At 41.8% G+C, this 18,081-nt stretch overlaps 1 protein-coding gene across 2 annotated transcripts in view; it reads left to right on the top strand.

Moving 5' to 3' along the window:
- MRPS31 (mitochondrial ribosomal protein S31) overlaps positions 1–17,727 on the top strand; it is a 40,064-nt gene extending 22,337 nt beyond the window's left edge. The window contains exons 5-7 of one of the 2 annotated variants that reach the window (XM_072134462.1): positions 1,616–1,686; positions 11,697–11,840; positions 17,346–17,727. In XM_072134462.1, the coding sequence (XP_071990563.1) occupies positions 1,616–1,686; positions 11,697–11,840; positions 17,346–17,578 (448 nt within the window). In that variant the 3' untranslated portion in view covers positions 17,579–17,727. The remainder of the gene's footprint in view (positions 1–1,615; positions 1,687–11,696; positions 11,841–17,345) is intronic. The other variant, XM_072134463.1, reaches the window with a different exon arrangement.
- The last annotated feature ends 354 nt before the right edge of the window (positions 17,728–18,081 follow it).

Raw genomic sequence — 18,081 nt, 5'->3', positions numbered from 1 at the left:
ACTGTAAGATATGCCAACTATAAGGAGAAAACCATAATCTGATACATATGGGGGGCAGATTTATCCGAAGGTTCTGAGGTAAAACTGTTCTAATTGGCCATGGAAACCAATCAGAGCTCAGCTTCAGATTTATAAACAGCTGTGGAAAAAATGAAAGCTCTGATTTGTTGCTATGGACAACTTCTAATTACCTTATTTTTCGGACTATAAGGTGCACAAAAAAAATCCTTTGATTTTCTCAGAAATCAAAGGTGCGCACTATATATGAATCGTACTTACAGAAAACAGCTGCCTTGAACTGTGCACAGGTCTGCCACCTGCTGGTCATTCATCCTTATAATCAGGTGCGCCTTATAATTCAGTGCACCTTCTATATGATCCTAGACGTTTTAGCAGGCATTATATTGATGCGCTAAATACGGTAATCTTCCTCTATTTTTATACATAAACCACTGAACTGTCTATTAACCAGATATATACTATATAGAGTTGTAGGAGAACTTTTGATTATCAACCCTTATTTTATAACTTACCCTTTACCTATATGTAAAAAAAATTGCCTCCAAATCCATATGCAAATTATCTGAAAATATTTGGTTCTTGCTTGTTGAGTCACTATTAGAAGCTGGAGATAGACTATTAAAATGCCTTTTTGGGCTCTATAGCAGCTACAGATATACTTGGTGGCATTGTAAGAATCTTGTCTTTCAAAAGGAATTATGATGGTGGCTCTGTGTGCTGTAGAACTGAAGATCCAGGAAGTTTTGGACCTAGTTGGTTTTGTGAGTTGTAGATAAATATCCCAACTCCCTATGTCTCCACAGCCATAGTTGCAATGGTTTTAGCTGCTGTAGAGACTAAGAAATGGGCATCTGAAGCAATGTTGCAACTTCCGGCTCTCAAAGTGACTCATCGGAGGCAAAAATTGATCCATTTTCACATGACTTTGATTTTTTTTTTTTTTTTTTTAATAATAGGTAAGTTTTAACATGAAGACAATGCTAGAAATAATATGTAATACCTTACCTAAGGGTGCAGGTGGTATGTTGTAAAAACTACTAATACTAGTAAAAACTACTGTTGAAAAATTAAACTTCCTTTAAATTTTTTTATCTCTATTTTTTAAGAGCAATAACTGTTTTTTTTTTTTTTTGTTATTAACTCCATCAATATAGTTGGTTGTGGAAAAAAAAAACATTCCAACATCATTAGTTTTTTTTGGGTTTGGGCTAATAACAATCACTGGGATGTCTGGTGACAATCAGTTATCCATGTTTCTGGTGCAGAATGGGTCAATTTATATAAAAACCTTTTAAGGCCTGGTATTCTTCAATTCCTAACATTTCTTCATAGTCATCAAAGCCTTACCTGTGAATTTTCTAAACGATGGTGAGTCACTTTGATGCCTGGGACCATTACAGCCACAGGCATCAGAAGTGCAAAAACATTAATGGCAGGTACACTGGCTCCTGATAAAATATCCCAAAAATCTAATGTATCCTAGTGGTAATTAATAGATTTCAATAGTCTATTTTTCCGTTTCCAGTTAATGAATTGCCGTATGGGGATTTGATGCTTGTTTGTTAACAGTGGTGTGTTTTTTGGGTCTTTACAGATCACTATACTCTGGAAAACGTCTCAAGATATTTCCTGTTCCTGCTGCCTTGGAAACGTCTATTGGCACAGGTGAGCTTAACCAAAGCTGGATGGAAAAAGGGCAATTAAAGCAACCCTCTACACTAGATAATTTTAGACATTTCTGATAACCTTTTTTCTCACTGATGGTTTCAAAATATGGACCTTAGAAAAATTCTCACCTTACTGTAATAGTTATCACTGGATAGCCAGGCACACCCCCATTGGCTTGCTCTAGATCTAGCTGTATGTCGGGTAAGATGATAAAGTTGATTTTATGGGGATGTAAGGGAAACCATTTTTAGCTGAGGGTGCAGTCACACGAGCCACTAGTGCTGCAACGCTAGCACACAGGGGTGGGCCTCGGCCCAATGGCATATGCGTTTCGCTGTACTTGGGTTCTGTTTGTAAACATAGTGCTAGTGGCATGTGTCACCGCACCCTTAAAAAAGGGTGTCATTTAAGTATTAGGGCTCCATGGGAACCTGTCGCTAGCAGTATTTGTGAAAAATGTGGTCACTTTAAGACAGGTATCTAAGACTTCTATATATTTCCTGTGGGCACTTTAAGGCAAAGCTAAGATTTAATAATCCACCTTAGTTAATGGACCTAGGGCTGCAAATTGGCAAATGATTAAACACTAAGAAAAATAAATCCCAGGTAAAGATTCTATATATCAATACTGTCTCACATGTCACTTTTGAGCTCCTTCCTAATTGGTTGGTTTAAAGAGCTTGACTTCCGACTTTATACAACCACTTTACCTCACTCCAAAGTTGCTTTTTCTGGATGATACCACCAGAACAGGCAATGAAAGAAACATGATCTGGGAGGTGGTAAGATACTTCACAACTGGTTGCTGTTTGTTTGAATGCTCCTCTTTGATGCTCCTCCGTTGATGCGATGACTCTCTAGCGTGAACTATATACAGTATGTAGATTATAATAATGTCTAGTGACAAGTGCTCTTTGTATGGATGGTTTGCACTTGATATTTGGGAGTGTATAGCGTTAGGAGGTGCTTCCTATAATCCCCCTGAGATTTGTGGAAGAAAGGTGAGAAAACTCAAGGTGCTTAGTCAGTTAGTTAGACGAGATGTAGCTTTTATTGGGCTATATGCCCATCAAGTTAACCGGCGTTTCAGCTCGTAAAATCTAGACTTCATGTATCTGCCTGTATGACGGGTTTATGGATCTATCTGATCAGGCAGGTAGCGGCACAATTTTTTAGCACAATTCTATTAAACACCTCTCTTCTATGTGAAAAGCATCTCTCAATATTGTGACACCCAATACACGTTTCTTCACGTCGATCATTCCTGTGCCTTCTTCTGGGAGGGTAGCGAGTTTCAGCACTGCAGAAGAATGACACTTCTATAAACTAATAATTATCCTAACTAGAAAAGTCAATTCAAGACAACTCAATGTAAGTTTTTGTGTTTCATGGGGCCTGTTTAGAACAAATACAAAAAATTATAATTTTTAGAATAATCTATGTTCACTTTGACTGACAGCTGCCATTGGCATTGTGAAAGTAGTCACTGGCATAACCTACAAGGGAATAATACAGCTCTTCTCCACCATTTGGAGTGTAGAAACTCCAGGCAGTCACACTGATAACTACATGTCCCATGGTTCCCTTTCTCAGTCCTCACAAGGATTGAGTGGACAGCTAAGCAGGGGCATAGTTAATGGAGTGGATCCTTTGGGGTAGGTGCCTCAGGGAGTAAAAAGATGCCACTTTAACTTCACATAGGTTACTTACAGTGGGTACGGAAAGTACCTTTTAAGTACCCTTTTAAATTTTTCACTCTGTTTCATTGCAACCATTTTTATGTTCATTGCACTGCACCCTATCTTGACAGAAAAACTGAAATGTAGATTTTTTTTCTAATTTATTAAAGGGGTTGTGTCACCATAGCAAATTGCTGTAATTGGGTCCAATGCATTGTGACAAGTACTTTCACCATTTACACTTATTACAAAATCTGCAGGCTTACTGAGATAACTCCTTTTGTCCTGGTTGCTGGCGCCCCCTGGTGGTAGCTGTGTCCGTCCTGAGTTACAGCTGATCTGGCCGAGTCTGCGCACAAACATTCCCCCAGCTGCTCTGCACTACAGATCACTCCACGGGCTCACAGCTCCTCTCCACACTGAGAGATCAGCTGACACACTGCAGCCAATAGGAAGTGAGAGAGGAGGAGGGGCAGAGATTGTGCTGTGATGTCCACTGATTACCAGCTTCACAGGAGCTTCCAGCAGCAGATATAAGGTAACTGCATCCAGACAGACATGGCTATCTGCTGCTCAGAGGAGTCCTCCCCAAACATGGATCATAGCAATGTAGCAGCCCTTCCTCCCTCCACCATTAGTCAGGTCACACAGGAGGCTGCAGAGATAACACAAGTAACAGGCTGAGCTCTGACCTCTCCTGATGCAGTCCTCCACCTGTACTCTCCACCATTCACTGTCCCTCCATACTACCCTGCTGTCCTGCAGTCCTCCTCCTGTACTCTCCATCATTCACTGTCCCTCCATACTACCCTGCTGTCCTGCAGTCCTCCTCCTGTACTCTTCTCCATGCACTGTCCCTCCATGTTACCCTGCTGTCCTGCAGTCCTCCCCCTGTACTCTTCTCCATGCACTGTCCCTCCATGCTACCCTGCTGTCCTGCAGTCCTCCTCCTGTACTCTTCTCCATGCACTGTCCCTCCATACTACCCTGCTGTCCTGTAGTCCTCCTCCTGTACTCTTCTCCATGCACTGTCCCTCCATACTACCCTGCTGTCCTGCAGTCCTCCACCTGTACTCTCCACCATTCACTGTCCCTCCATGTTACCCTGCTCTCCTGCAGTCCTCCCCCTGTACTCTCCACCATTCGCTGTCCCTCCATGCTACCCTGCTCTCCTGCAAATGGGCCCCTGTCCCTGACTAGCAGGGAAATCGCTAAAGATCAGTAACATGTGAGAAGCTGTCACCTATTTATCTATCCAAGTCCTATTATCCATCACCTGTCATCTATCTATCTGTCTCAATCTATCTCATATCCATCTATCTAGAAAAAGGCTCCAGATATGGGAGCTGAAACGTAGCACTTTTGGAATAAAAGAATTCCTTTTTCACAAGAACTTGGAGTGCCACCATTTTTTGATTTTTATCTATCTAATATCTATCTATCTATCTCATAACTATCTATCTAATATCTATCTATCTAGGTGATTTAGTTGCAATTCCTTACAAAATACACAGAAAGAGATGCAATCAACATACAAAAATAGAAAAGTGTATTAGTAAAAGTCAAAAAACAACTAAAAAGGTCCATATTATTGCACCTAATTTTGTACAATCAGTGCATACAAGTGGAGCAAAACAATGTATTCTCACAGTATCATGGTAGGTCACGTGGATAGTAAAGTGTAAATATTTCTAGGTCTAGAAAAATGCAGGGACGGCAAACTCCATGCGTATCCTCACTTCAAAGTGACTTCCTCAGGGGTAAGTGTCACTTTGGAGTAACGATACACGTGGGGTTTGCCTCCCCTGCACCCACCTAGACTTCCGCCATGCGTGTCAGCCTGACTGACCATGATGCTGTGAGAATACATAGTACATGTGTACTATGTGTAGTGCCCTGTGTAGTGTGCGGGGGGCGCCAGATTCAGGATTTCTGGCGCACGTTCTTCATGAATCTGGTGCCCCCTGCACTGCTTTGACAGACTGCACCAACTTTTTTTGGTGCACTTTTTGCATGGGGCGTATGACACATTTCTATTGGACTTCTATTGGATCAGTAAATGCAGGGACTATTTGAGCACAGCAGGTGGAAGGAGACTCTGAAGGCTGAGCGCTCTGTAGCACTGAGTTCTGCAATAACTGCCACTGTCAGTGCTGTGCATGTGCCTGGCCCCTCCCACATCTGCTTCTGTGTGGAGCAGAATAGAGGCTGAACAAGCATCATAATAACAAATAGAAAGGAATCTTTAATTCCAGGTAACCATTACAAATAGATTTTTGAAATATTTTAACCTCTTTGACAGCTTTTTGTAGTCATTTGTTTCGTGGCATAACCCCTTTTAAACAAGAAAAACTGAAATATCACATCGTATTCAGACCCTTTGCGTGACATTCATATTTAACTGTGCAAGATTAGAGAAAATGGCTCTGTTTGATGTATTTTTATAGATGCTTATATTCTCAGAACAATCCACTCAAATTCATATGACGATTCGGTCAAAACATGACCTTCCTCAGATACAGATTGAAGAGAAGCGAGAATTGTGTTGAATGCCGTATCCGCCGCTTGTGAACCAGGCTAACAGGCAGCTGCAATGTGGCCCACATGTCAGTCTGGGTCACAAGCGTCGGATACCGCTTTCTACACAATTATCTACACTTGCTTCTCTTCAATCCTGTATCTGCAGAAGGTCATGTTTTGACTGAAACGTCATATGAATTTGAGTGGACTGTGATGAGAATTAAAGATCTATAAAAATACATCAAACAGAGCCATCTTCTCTAATCTTGCACATATCTGGGAAATCCTACAGAATTGCTCATATTTAACTCACATGCTGTGCATTTTCTACTGATCCCCCTTGAAATGGTTCTACTCCTTAAGTGCAGTTGTGTTTAATTAAACTGATTGGACTTGACCTCACAGCTCACAGTTGCATGTCAGAGCACATGAGAATCATGAGGTCTAAGGAACTGCCCAAGGAGCTCAGAGACAGAATTGTGGCAAGGCACAGATCTGGCTAAGGTTACAAAAAAAATTCAGCAGCACTCAAGGTTCCTAAAAGCACAGTGGCCTCCATAATCCTTAAATGGAAGAAGTTTGGGGATGACCTCAACTCTTCCTCGTCCTGGCCGTCCAGCCAAACTAAGCAACCGTGGGATGAGCACCTTGGCGAGACAGATAAAGAAGAACCCCAAAATCACTGTGGCTGAGCTCCAGAGATGCAGTAGGGAGATGGGCGAAGGTTCCACAAAGTCACCTATCACTGCAGCCTCCACCAGTCGGGGCTTTATGGCAGTGTGCTGACGCAAGTTCCTTCTCAGTGCAAGACATATGAAAGTCACATGCAGTATGCAAAAAAACACCTAAAGGACTCCAGACTATGAATATGGCCAAGTACAGAGATATCCTTGATGAAAACCTCTTCCAGAGAGCTCTGGACCGAAGATTCACCTTCCAACAAGACAATGACCATAAGCACACAGCTAAAATAGCAAAGCAGAGGCTTCAGAACATCTCTGTGACCATTCCTGACTGGCCAGAGCCCGGACCTAAACCCAATTAAGCATCTCTGTAGAGACTTGAAAATGGCCTCCACCAATGTTCGCCATCCAACCTGAGGGAACAGGAGAGGATCTGCAAGGAAGAGGCAGAGGATCCCCCAAATCCAGGTTTTAAAAAACTTGTTGCATCATTTCCACGAAGACTCATGGCTGCACTAGCTCCAAAGCTGCTTCTACGCAATACTGAGAAAAGGGGCTGAATACTTTTGACCATGTGATATTTTTGTTTTTTTGATTAATAAATTAGCCAAAATATCAACATATTTTGATCTTGCCAATTGGCTGCAACAAAACAGAGTAAAAAATGAAAAGGTGTCTGAATACTTTCCATACCCACCCACTGTAGATACATCACTAGAAGCAGAACGTGAAAGATACACGAGATGAAGCACACTGCTCCCGTGCAGCAGCATTCGTGTCACACACAGATTGTGATATCCTGCCCACAGGAGGGGGTGAGATAGAGATGATTGGCTCACATATCATCTGCAGGAACCAGAAAACACAAGACTAATGATACATTACACTCTTAAATTGCTATGGCCAATGTAATTCATTGATTAGACATATGTTTCTCTCTATGTATCAACTATTTTAATTTTTAAGAGTCTGCTATGCCACGTTTTTCAGTTTGTGGTCCAAATTGGTGTAAAAGCTTTTCCTTATAATAGACACATTAAAGAGAAGGATTGACAATTAACCTACCCAAAATAAATACTTAGTTAAAAACTATGATTAAAAATCATTATCCTTATCATTATTCTTCCTTCCATGGCTGCAAATGGATGCATTTCAAAATAACATGTGACTCAGCTCAGCTCTCAGCCCTCACATTTGTGCTCCTGTACTGCTCCTCGTGGGGGCTGAGAGCTGAGCAGTCTGCAGCACAGACAAGTCACAGTGTTTTTTGAAATGTATCCAAACCAAAGCCCAACCCCTGGGACCACACAGAGGATTCTGTCAGGGTGCAAGGTAAGTTATAACACCCAGTTATATTGTAATGCAAATGCATAGAGAAAGCAGAAAGGAATATTTGCACTGCAGCTGTAATGTACTTCTGTAACCGGTCTTTAGTGAAAATGAGGTCCCTGGTGACAGGTTCCCTTTTAGAGGTAGCAGCAATCTGAACAGATTTCGGTCACTCTGGGCTGAACATTATAGGTTACAACATAGTTATACTTCTTTTAACTTCTCCAGCTCACAGAAGGTGATACACATTTGACTGTCTGTATCCAGGACAAGGGGTGAAGCCCTATGTGCAGCCCAGCACCAATATTTTGGCAGGTGCCTAGTCTCTCTTCACCACCAATTCATAGAGGAGAATGTCATGAGATCTGACTGTGATCGCCTCTCTGATTGAGATGTGATGTGGATTCTGGGTGTGAGGAGACTCCTATGGAATAAATTAGGGGAGGTTAGTAAGCGCCTCCAGTGGCGTCTGTTTCTGTACTAGAAGTGGGATTGCAAAATACATCTTCTCCTCGGAGCAGGAAATACCAAAAGATATTTGATCCCTGACGTCTCCTGCATGATCTCTGCTTCGCTCGTTGTCCCAGAATTTAAAAAAAATGTGTGTGACCCTTTAAAAATTAAGGCGTTTAACTTGCACCATCATTTTTGGGAAAGCTGAAAAAAGTTTTTTTGTTTGCAGCAAATGCCATAAAGTGAAATCTAAAACAACCACAAATCTTGACCATTCATTTGGGCCATTCCTTATACGTCTGGTTCCCATTGTAGATGCTTTGAGTGGAGCTTCATACACATCAATGTGAGATACATGTTATAGTCTGAGAGATGTTTGTTATAGATCACATTAACCTTTTCATCTCTTGACTTCCCATCACTCCCCATATCCATCAATGGGCCTTGTACACCCATATCCTTGTCCAGGGGTTAACCAGTTGTGTTTCTAATTGGTGAAGGGATCTTGCAACAGATTTCTGGAGGTGTCAAATAAATCTCCTTAAGGAAGCCAAGCATCAGAAGGCAGGAAATTCCTCATGTAAGAACAACAAAGGACATGCATAAAGTGGTGTGAGGGAGGTTGGTATGCTAATATAATCGGTTAATTTTTTTCAGAAATATAGTAAATATCAAGGACATGGCCATGAGAGAAATATTTTCTAATTCCCCCTATAAACTTGTTGGATTAAATGGGTTGTACCAAGTTATAGTATATAATAATCTGATTGGTGGGGGTCCAACCATTGGGACCTACATCGGCCGCAAGAATGAGGGTCCCATTCTTTGTTTGATGTAGCAGAAGGTCGGGCAAGTGTCTCTCCACTCTACTGTTATAGGAGTGCCGCATCCGCGCTGTCTATATAATGGGGGGCTGGTGGTTATATACTGGGGGGCATGGGCTGCTGGCTATATACTGTGGGGGGCAGGAGCTGGCTATATATTGGGATACATGGGCTGCTGGCTATATACTGGGGGGGGGCAGGGACTACTGGCTGTACATTTTGGTGGGGCAGGGACTACTGGCTGTACATTTTGGTGGGGCAGGGGCTGCTGGCTGTATATTTTGGGGGGTGGGGCAGGGGCTGCCGGCTGTACATTTTGGGCGGCCAGGCCCTTCCGGCTGTACATTTTGAGTAGGGGGGCAGGAGCTGCTGGCTGTATATTTTGGGGGTGGGCAGGGGCTGCCGACTGTACATTTTGGGGGGCAGGGGCTGCTGGCTGTACATTTGGGGGGGCAGGGGCTGCCAGTTGCATACAGGGTGGAGGCTGTGCCCAATGCATTTCCTACCCTGGGCTTATATTCGAGTCAATCAATGATGAGGATGTGTATATGATCTGTCCTGGGGTCATAGCTACCGAGAGGGCATGACCCCTGGAGAATACCACATTTTGTGTTGAGAAACTTTATGAAACAAGGAGGAAACAAGGAGGACTGGATGTGAATAAGTTTGTGGATGGGATGAGCCCCTTCACTACCAAACAAAAGTATACATTTGAGATTTTTTCTACAAGAAATTTGAATGATCTCGGGTCATCCATAATTATGATTGACACATGAAAATCAAGAATGGATAAGCCGTGGTGACTTACTCATAGATCCAGGCACAATTACTGTGGTAATCTTTTTATATTTATTATCCATGGCCTCCTAAAATTACTTTAAGGAGCCTATAAGGCTCCTGGGGGTGTTACCAGAGGACCAGCATGCTTTAGCTTTAGATAGTGTCTCACCCTCCCCCCTGCTCCCTCAGTCCCTCTGCCTGTTGTCATTTCACAGCAGCAAGGAGTTTTGGCACATATTGGGAGGGTGGAAGGGCTCCTGCACATTGTACCAGCCTGTGAAGCATCAGCATTGAGGGGCTCTGGTAACAACTCTGGTAAAGTTGATTTTAGTAGCATAACAAATATAAGATGATTACCACAGTCACTGTGCCTGGATGTATGAGTAAGTGTTCCATCATGATGGATTTTGATGGTAGATTTCCTTCTTCATGTCCGGGAGTAGCATCCTTCAGACTGCTGGTAAATGGTTTTTTTTGTAATTTCAGGAAACTGTTAGGAAGACGGTCTGTTTAAAATGGAAATATAATTTAACCAAGTTTAAATGCCAAAGTCTAGACACGTAATTTTTCAGACTATTCCTTTCTTGCGGAATCTCATGGATGAAAACCTTTATGCATTCTCTTTTCATGCTCTGTAATTCTAGAACCATGTGCCGTTTACATGATTTTCCCTGAAATTGTAGATTATTCTAGCAATTGACACAGTCTTGTGTTTATAGAAGATAAATCCCAAATAATTTTTGCTTCAAAATGATGGATTGAGAGGTTTTTGAGGGGTGTTTTTTTTTTAGTTTCCTTTTATGCAAGGTTTGTACCTGTCCCTTAAAAAGTGGAATGGATCAACTTCTTTGGGATCTTTTATTTTGGTTATGTACAGAGCTCGTTTTCTCTTAATAGGGCCTCTACAACCTCTATAACCTCAAACTCCTCTTAAAAAACCATAAAAATAAATGCCTTTAATAAAGAAGTTCATTGGAGCCTAGCAGGGAAATTGTCTTGAGTCATCCCTACCTTCACCCTTTCAGCCATATAGTAATTGTCATATAGAGGTCTCCATTTAGGAAGGTACTCGTAGCTGCAAGGCCAGACAGGTGGTCCACCATCTACTCATGAACTCTCTAACATTGTGATCTACAGAAGATTTTCTCTTGGTTGCCAAGGCTTATAGGACAGCCAAGTATTGGTAGAGTTATAGAGACAATTGTCCCCCTTCTAGAAACTTTTTTCCCAGGAAGCATTGCTCAAAACACTTGGATTTTGATGTACTTTCTAGCACCCTTCTAATGCCTCCATACTGTTTGGCTACCCGGGTGAAGCACATGGCCGGGTGGAGAAGTGTGCAGGAATGAGTGCTCTTCACCCATTCCCTCTGCCCAGGAAGCTGTGCGGCCATGCCAAAAATCCGGCCAAAAATAGGACATCCTCTCTTTTGAGGAGCAGCCACCCAGCTCAGACACTGTGCTCACCGCATTGTGACCGGGTGTAAAACGACCTCTATGAGGGGCCATGATGTGTCCACCATTTGTGCAACCAAATTACAGCCCCCAATACGGTTTGTGGGGCTCTAGAGTGGCTACTTCCCAATGGCCAGAGACAAACAGAAAAGCTTGAAGTCAAAGGCAACAATGTCGGAATAAGCCTTCACTTTTATCATCATCATCTCTGCTAAAGTAGATTTGACTTTGTGATACAACAGATGTAATGGGTGGCTAACATGCTTCTATATGCACTATTCTTAGAGGTGTCGCCAAATCTTTGGGATCTGGAGTTGGCTAAGGAGATTGCAATCATCAGTGAACATCCACCAAGGAATGGCTTTGAGGAGATGATACAGTGGACCAAAGAAGGAAAACTCTGGACCTTTCCAGTTGACAATGAGGCTGGTAAGTTTAGATGATTACATGGTTATATTGCTGTACTGATGACTGCAGCCCTCTCCGTAGTGACTGTTGGAAGGGCCACCTACCTACCTCAGTGCCTCCATACCTCCTAATAGGAAAATGCTTTAACATATTGTAACCAATAGAAGTAAGATAAATTGATGAACCTCTACTTCCGTAATAACATGTTGCTGTACATACGATATCACCTTTCTTGGGGGCCAATTTTGTTGACCCTCGCCTTCTGGCACTAATGGTTGTGATCGGAGGTGATGCAGATTGTGCTCTTTTTAACACTTGTATGTACTAACAAATTAGGGGAGGCCTGTTTGTTACCATACTGCCTGTGCATCCTTTACATGCTTCACCTGCAATATCATGTAATAGATGGATAAATGTCATTGCATATGGTAAAGATTCCATATTGGGGCTAGAAAACTGAAAAGAAAGTTTACCCCTTGCTGCCAATGCCCTTTTTCGTTTTTTTTTTTTTTTTTTTTGCATTTCATTTTTTGGTACTCCATAACTTCTCTATATTTCCGTGTCTGTATGAGTTGTATGAGGTCCTGTTTTCAGCATAATTAATTTTACCTCCTACCTTCAGTATTAATATCCTATGTAATGTACTGGGAAGCTGGAAAAAAATTTCGATTGCAGTATTGGCATCATATTTTGATGAACTCCGTGCTTCAAATGACACCTCCACATTATTATTTGGGTTAGTACGATCAGAGAGCTATCAAGTTTATATAGGTTTTATTATGTTTTATTACATTTTAAAAAAATGTTATCTCCTTGTATGAAAAATAATTTCTTAGTTTCGCCGTATTCTGCCAACTATAACTTTTTCATACTTTGGTAAGTGTGTGTTAGTTGTCGTTTTTTCCTGGGTGAGGTTGTGTTTTCTTTGCTAAGGTTTTGGGGACCGTACAACACTTTTCATTCAGATTTTTATGTGGGTTGCAAAATGACCAAAAAGTGTCAATGGACATTTTCCTTTACATGGTACATTGGCGCATTACAGATTCTTCTAGAACGGGCATTTTGGAAAGCGGTGATACCTGACGTGTTTATGTTTATATTTGTTTTTATATTGGTTTTAGTGAAAGGTCTTTTGGGTTATCAAATCGATTTTTTTTTTTTTTTTTTTACTACTTTTGAACCCTAGGGGGTCTTGATTGCTCATGCCATACATATACTGCAATACTTCTGCGAGAAAATATAATTGGAAAGTCTAATAATTTGACAGATATTTTTACGGACCACAAATGGTTTAATAATAAAGATGATTCACTTGCTAGTTATGTACAATACATTTCACGGTAAATCTATTCTATTCTGCAGTCTAATATAAATCTATTCAGTACGTGGCATTGAACATACATGGACGTAAAACACCGGTTGAAGGCAAGGTTTGATAAATCTCCATGTATATAAATGGAACGGCCTTGATGAATCTCTGACATTTTTACTCTTTTTATGAGATCTTAGAAATTCACTTTCTTGCTTAGATTTGATGAAGTGATTCATAATCTGCCGGCGCGGCTGGCTGTCCCTACATTCCCAGGCTGGCACCATAAAAGATTGTCCTACACCCCATTATGCCGCCCTGTTAGTAAAGAAAAAAATCTGTAAGGCTACAAAATTATAAAGGACACAACAATCATCAGGAATGTGCGTGTATGTGTGTGGCTGTTTATTACTTCCATTCTCTTGGATCAGCGGGGAACGTTCAGGAGATAAAGCTAGTTCTAGGTCAGTGGTCCACATCCAATTACCAACATGTCAGAAGGCTCATTTGCAGGCCGCACCAATTGGTTCTCGAGGGCTCGGAGAAAGGCAGAGCCTGGGGAGCATCTTGGTGGGAGACAGCCCGGCAAACAAGAGAGGATAATATGACGTGAAAGGTCCCAGCAAGTGACAACAATATAATAAATGAGAGTTACAAGAATTATTTGTGGAAGGAAATGCGTTCAAAGGCAATAAATGCTCTCTCACCTTCTATGGCAACCGGGAAGGGAAAATCTGCCCACTTCTGGAGCTCCACTGAACCTCTACATCTGATTGCAACTATACACATGTAGACACGCTGCATCTCGCTGCAGTCAGAACTTGTATAGTTCATTGTAATTCTGTGAAGTTAGTAGTAATTTTGCACCATCTTTAATCTTAAAGCGAACCTGTCACCGGGAATGGGATTCTTAGGTGCGGAGAGGTTCCTATAGCCTATGCTATGCTGATTTTAAAAACACCTTTGTCAGCGTTCTTAGTTATTTCAGTAGTTTATAATGGTTTCATTTAGATTTTCAGGCCCCTGCCAGCAGCATGTGGTGAGCCCCTCCTGGGTTCGGGGGATTCTCGCAGTTACACGCCCCCTTGAGCACTTCTCGTCCACCTCCCTGTTCCCTGTGCCTCTTTACCTTGCGCCAGCACACATACTCGCTACTGCCGTGAAAGGGAGAGGGCAGCAACGGATAGGGGAGGTGGAGGAGAAATGCTTCATCTCAGGGGGCAATAGCCAGAGACCCATGAACCCGGAGAAGCTCTGGTGACACCCCCCAGAGCACTTGGTTTTTCATTAACATAAAACCAGGGCTCCTAATAAACCTATAGGGGCTCATTTACTAAGGGCTCCACGGCCGCACTTTCGTCGGATTTCCTGAATGTTTCCATTTTGCGCCGGCTTTCATGTGACAGAAATCGGGGGGGCGTGGCCTTCAGACAACCCGACGGATTCGGAAAAACCGCAGGATTTAAAAACCGAGATGTGTCGCAAGATCAAGCACTTACATGCACCGAGAAGAAGCAGGTGAACTCCAGCAGACCTTGGCGCAGCAGCGACTCCTACTGGATATCAGACGCGCGACCTTTGGGAATCCCGGCAGGACCCATATCCACGTTGGACAATGGGCCGCAGGATTGCGACAGGATTGGATAAGTAAATGCGCCCCATAGTCCTAATCGTGCTCTTGGGATCTACCCAGCAGTGTTAATGGTTGATCTACCACAAACAAAGTTGTTGATTTCCTTTAAAGTGATTATCTGTTGTAGATACCTGAAATGCTGCTGAGAAGCTGGTGCCAGAGCCATTCCCATTCTTTTCTGTGAGATTATTTCTGGCATTTGTTGCAGAACTTAAAGGGATTGTCCAGGCTTTGCTTTATTACAAAGAGCTCCACACCTGAAAGTGGGTAGTGTGCGGTATTGCAGTATAGCTGAACTGATATACCAGCAAAATCCAAGGTCCAATGTGGTGCTGTTTTTGGAGTTTTTCAGTATTCTGGTGACCAATGGATAATGCCAGCTGCCAAGCATGATGTAGGAGGGATGATTTGGGCATGTTTTGCAGCCACAGGACCTGAGCACCTTGCTGTTATTGGGTCAATCATGAACTCCTCTTTGTACCAAAGTATTTTAGAGTCTTAAGAGAAAATTGCTGAAACTGGGTCATGAAATTGGACAATTATCCCAAGAGCACCCACAAATTTACAACAGAATGTAAGAACCAAGGTTTAATGGCCCAAAGAAAGTCTGGTCCTCAAACCACTTGCAATGATTGTAAAAGAGCTGAATGTCCACAAACCTCAAACATTCCTCCAGAACGATGATAACACAATGGCATTTTATAATAAAAGGCGCACCTTGGTGATGAATGCTTCTTCAGGGCATTTATTCCAGGGCATCCATTGAATATTCCTGGAGGATATGTTATATGATAACTCCGAACACGGTGTGAACATAGGCCCACATGATCCTGATCTTGACATGTACCCATATAAACAGTAGGATAACGTTCTCCAGAATTTTTCTATAATCCATAGTCTTGGCAAGTGATCCATCAGAATAGATCAGAAGAGAAAAAGTGTTATTGTACTCGCCCAACATGACCTAAATTCACAATTTCCTTTTGGGTGGAGTTATTCCATGTACAATGTTTGCAGTTGTTTTATGGGAATACAGAGTAGAATAAAGGTGCCTTTGATCACTGGAGGCATCTCTATTTGCTTGTGAGAAGCAGGTGATCCTTCCGGCTAAGTGACAAGATCACGTATAGATCCCCAAGGCACAAGTCCTGATTGGGAGTAGGTGAACAATGGCCTTATTAGTAGGGTATACAGAAGGCTGCAGCTGTCAGTGGATACTCAACAGCATAATTATGAGATAGGTTTGTATCTTTTGGTTAAGTCACGATAATTTGGGAAAGGTAGTCTTTGTGAATATACCGGTAACTACCAATGAGCAGTACAGGGAGTACAGCACTAGCAAACACTGGGTGGCATTTTCAACTCACTCTATATTTACAAAGGGGACCTGCAGGTTCAGGTATTAGATATGTGACAAGCCACTTTGGGAATAATCCTCTAATTTTCTTTCTATAGAAGTTCTTAAAAGGAGAGTATCACCAGTAAATAACTCAACTACTTATTATAACTACTTTTTGTTGCCATTTTATTTGGGATTGAGCATAAAACTCACCAAAATGTAAAGCTACCATGTTATACTTGTATGTCTATATGTCCTGTTTTCTTCTGCTTCTGATTTGTAAATTTTACCATGAAGCCTGGGACAGGGGCTTAATGACTGCTCTGTTTTTACGACTGGTGGACTAGATATAGCGGGATAGCAACACTTGACAAAAAATGTAGTTCTGTAGTACAGACAGTCCCCTACTTAAGGACACCTGACTTACAGACAACCCCTAGTTACAGATGGACCACTCTGACCACTGTGACCTCTGAAGCTCTCTGGATGTTATCAGCTGTAAGGTGTCTGTAATGAAGCTTTATTGATAATCCTTGGTTCAATTACAGCAAAAAATTTTGAAACTCCAATTGTCACTGGGACAGTGAAAAATTTTGTCTGGATGAATTATAAAATATACAGTTTCGACTTACATACACATTCAACTAAAGAACAAACCTATGGAACCTATCTTGTATGTAACCTGGGGACTGCCTGTATTACCTTGTTAGGCAAATGATCATTTTCATTGGCTGTGAGCTGAACACACAAATGGCAGCTAGCTCACGACTGCCATTGATTTGAATTACATAAGGTCACGGTGCAATGGGCACACCATGTCTCACCACACCGTGACCAAGACGGATGACCACAATGCATATTTTGGAGAAGGTCCTAATTCTGCACAGATTTGGCGCCCGGTTGCTCAGCTGCTATGGTAAAGAGAGAAGCGAGGAACACTTACCCCCTCCCCCATCACCACCCACACGTTTTTTATTACACAGTCGTATGCATTTAGTCTTACCTGAGGTAGAGACCTGTGCACTCATATTTGTTGTTGCTACCATAAAGCAAAGACATGAACATGTAATTGCAGAATCCAGTCATTGGTGGTAGCTCTTATATTCTTGTACCATTTTAAACCATTTACTCTCCCCCTTACACTGGTAAATTAGATGTTTTTTCTTGCGTTTTAAAGGGCAGTCCTTGGATGTCCTCCATAGGTTTGTCTTAATAATCTTACGTTGGTGTAATTTCTGTTTGTAGGTCTTGATGAGGAGCAAAAAGTGGAGTTCCATGAGCATGTGTTCTTGGAGAAATATTTGGAAGACTTTCCAAAGCATGGACCAATCAGACATTTTATGGAGTTGGTGATCTGTGGCCTTTCTAAAAACCCATATCTTACCGTCCAACAGAAGAAGGACCACATAGATTGGTTCCATGAATACTTCAACAAAAAAGAGGATCTTCTGAGAGAATGTGAAGTCTACCTCAACTAAAGCGGAAGAGCGGTTCTTTCTCTCATCTTTTCTTGAATTCATAGTTGTGCATCATGGGACCCTGAGAAAGGGAGGAACTTTTTATGGGATTTTTGCCGGGTCAGAATGGCTAATATGAGATATTGTTTAATAAAATATATTGCATAATTTGTCCATGTATTTCCAACTTTCTTGTCTAGGTAAAGTTAACTTGCATTCTGTTCTACGTGTTGGTAAGTCTATGCTTGTTGGGCGTTGGCCAATATTGTCAATGCGCAGTATTGGACCTCACAAGAAGTCCTAATAGAAGTCATCAAGACCTGGAGAGAAACGCTATGTAAGAAGAAAATTAAGATACTCAACTATTTTGAAACTATTGTACAACTAAATTCAGAAACTTTCAAATTCAGACTTTCATTCAGAGATTTCTTGTAGTGATCATTGGGTTTCTTCTTCCGAGAAGACCCACGTCTATTGGGAATTGTGTGTAAAGATACGTATGTGTTAACTTTTTTGTATTGTGG

The sequence above is a fragment of the Engystomops pustulosus genome, chromosome 2 (genome assembly GCF_040894005.1).
Source record: "Engystomops pustulosus chromosome 2, aEngPut4.maternal, whole genome shotgun sequence".
Taxonomy (NCBI): Eukaryota; Metazoa; Chordata; class Amphibia; order Anura; family Leptodactylidae; genus Engystomops; species Engystomops pustulosus.
Note: the sequence above shows the minus strand (reverse complement) of the source record. Positions and strands in the feature narration are given on the sequence as shown.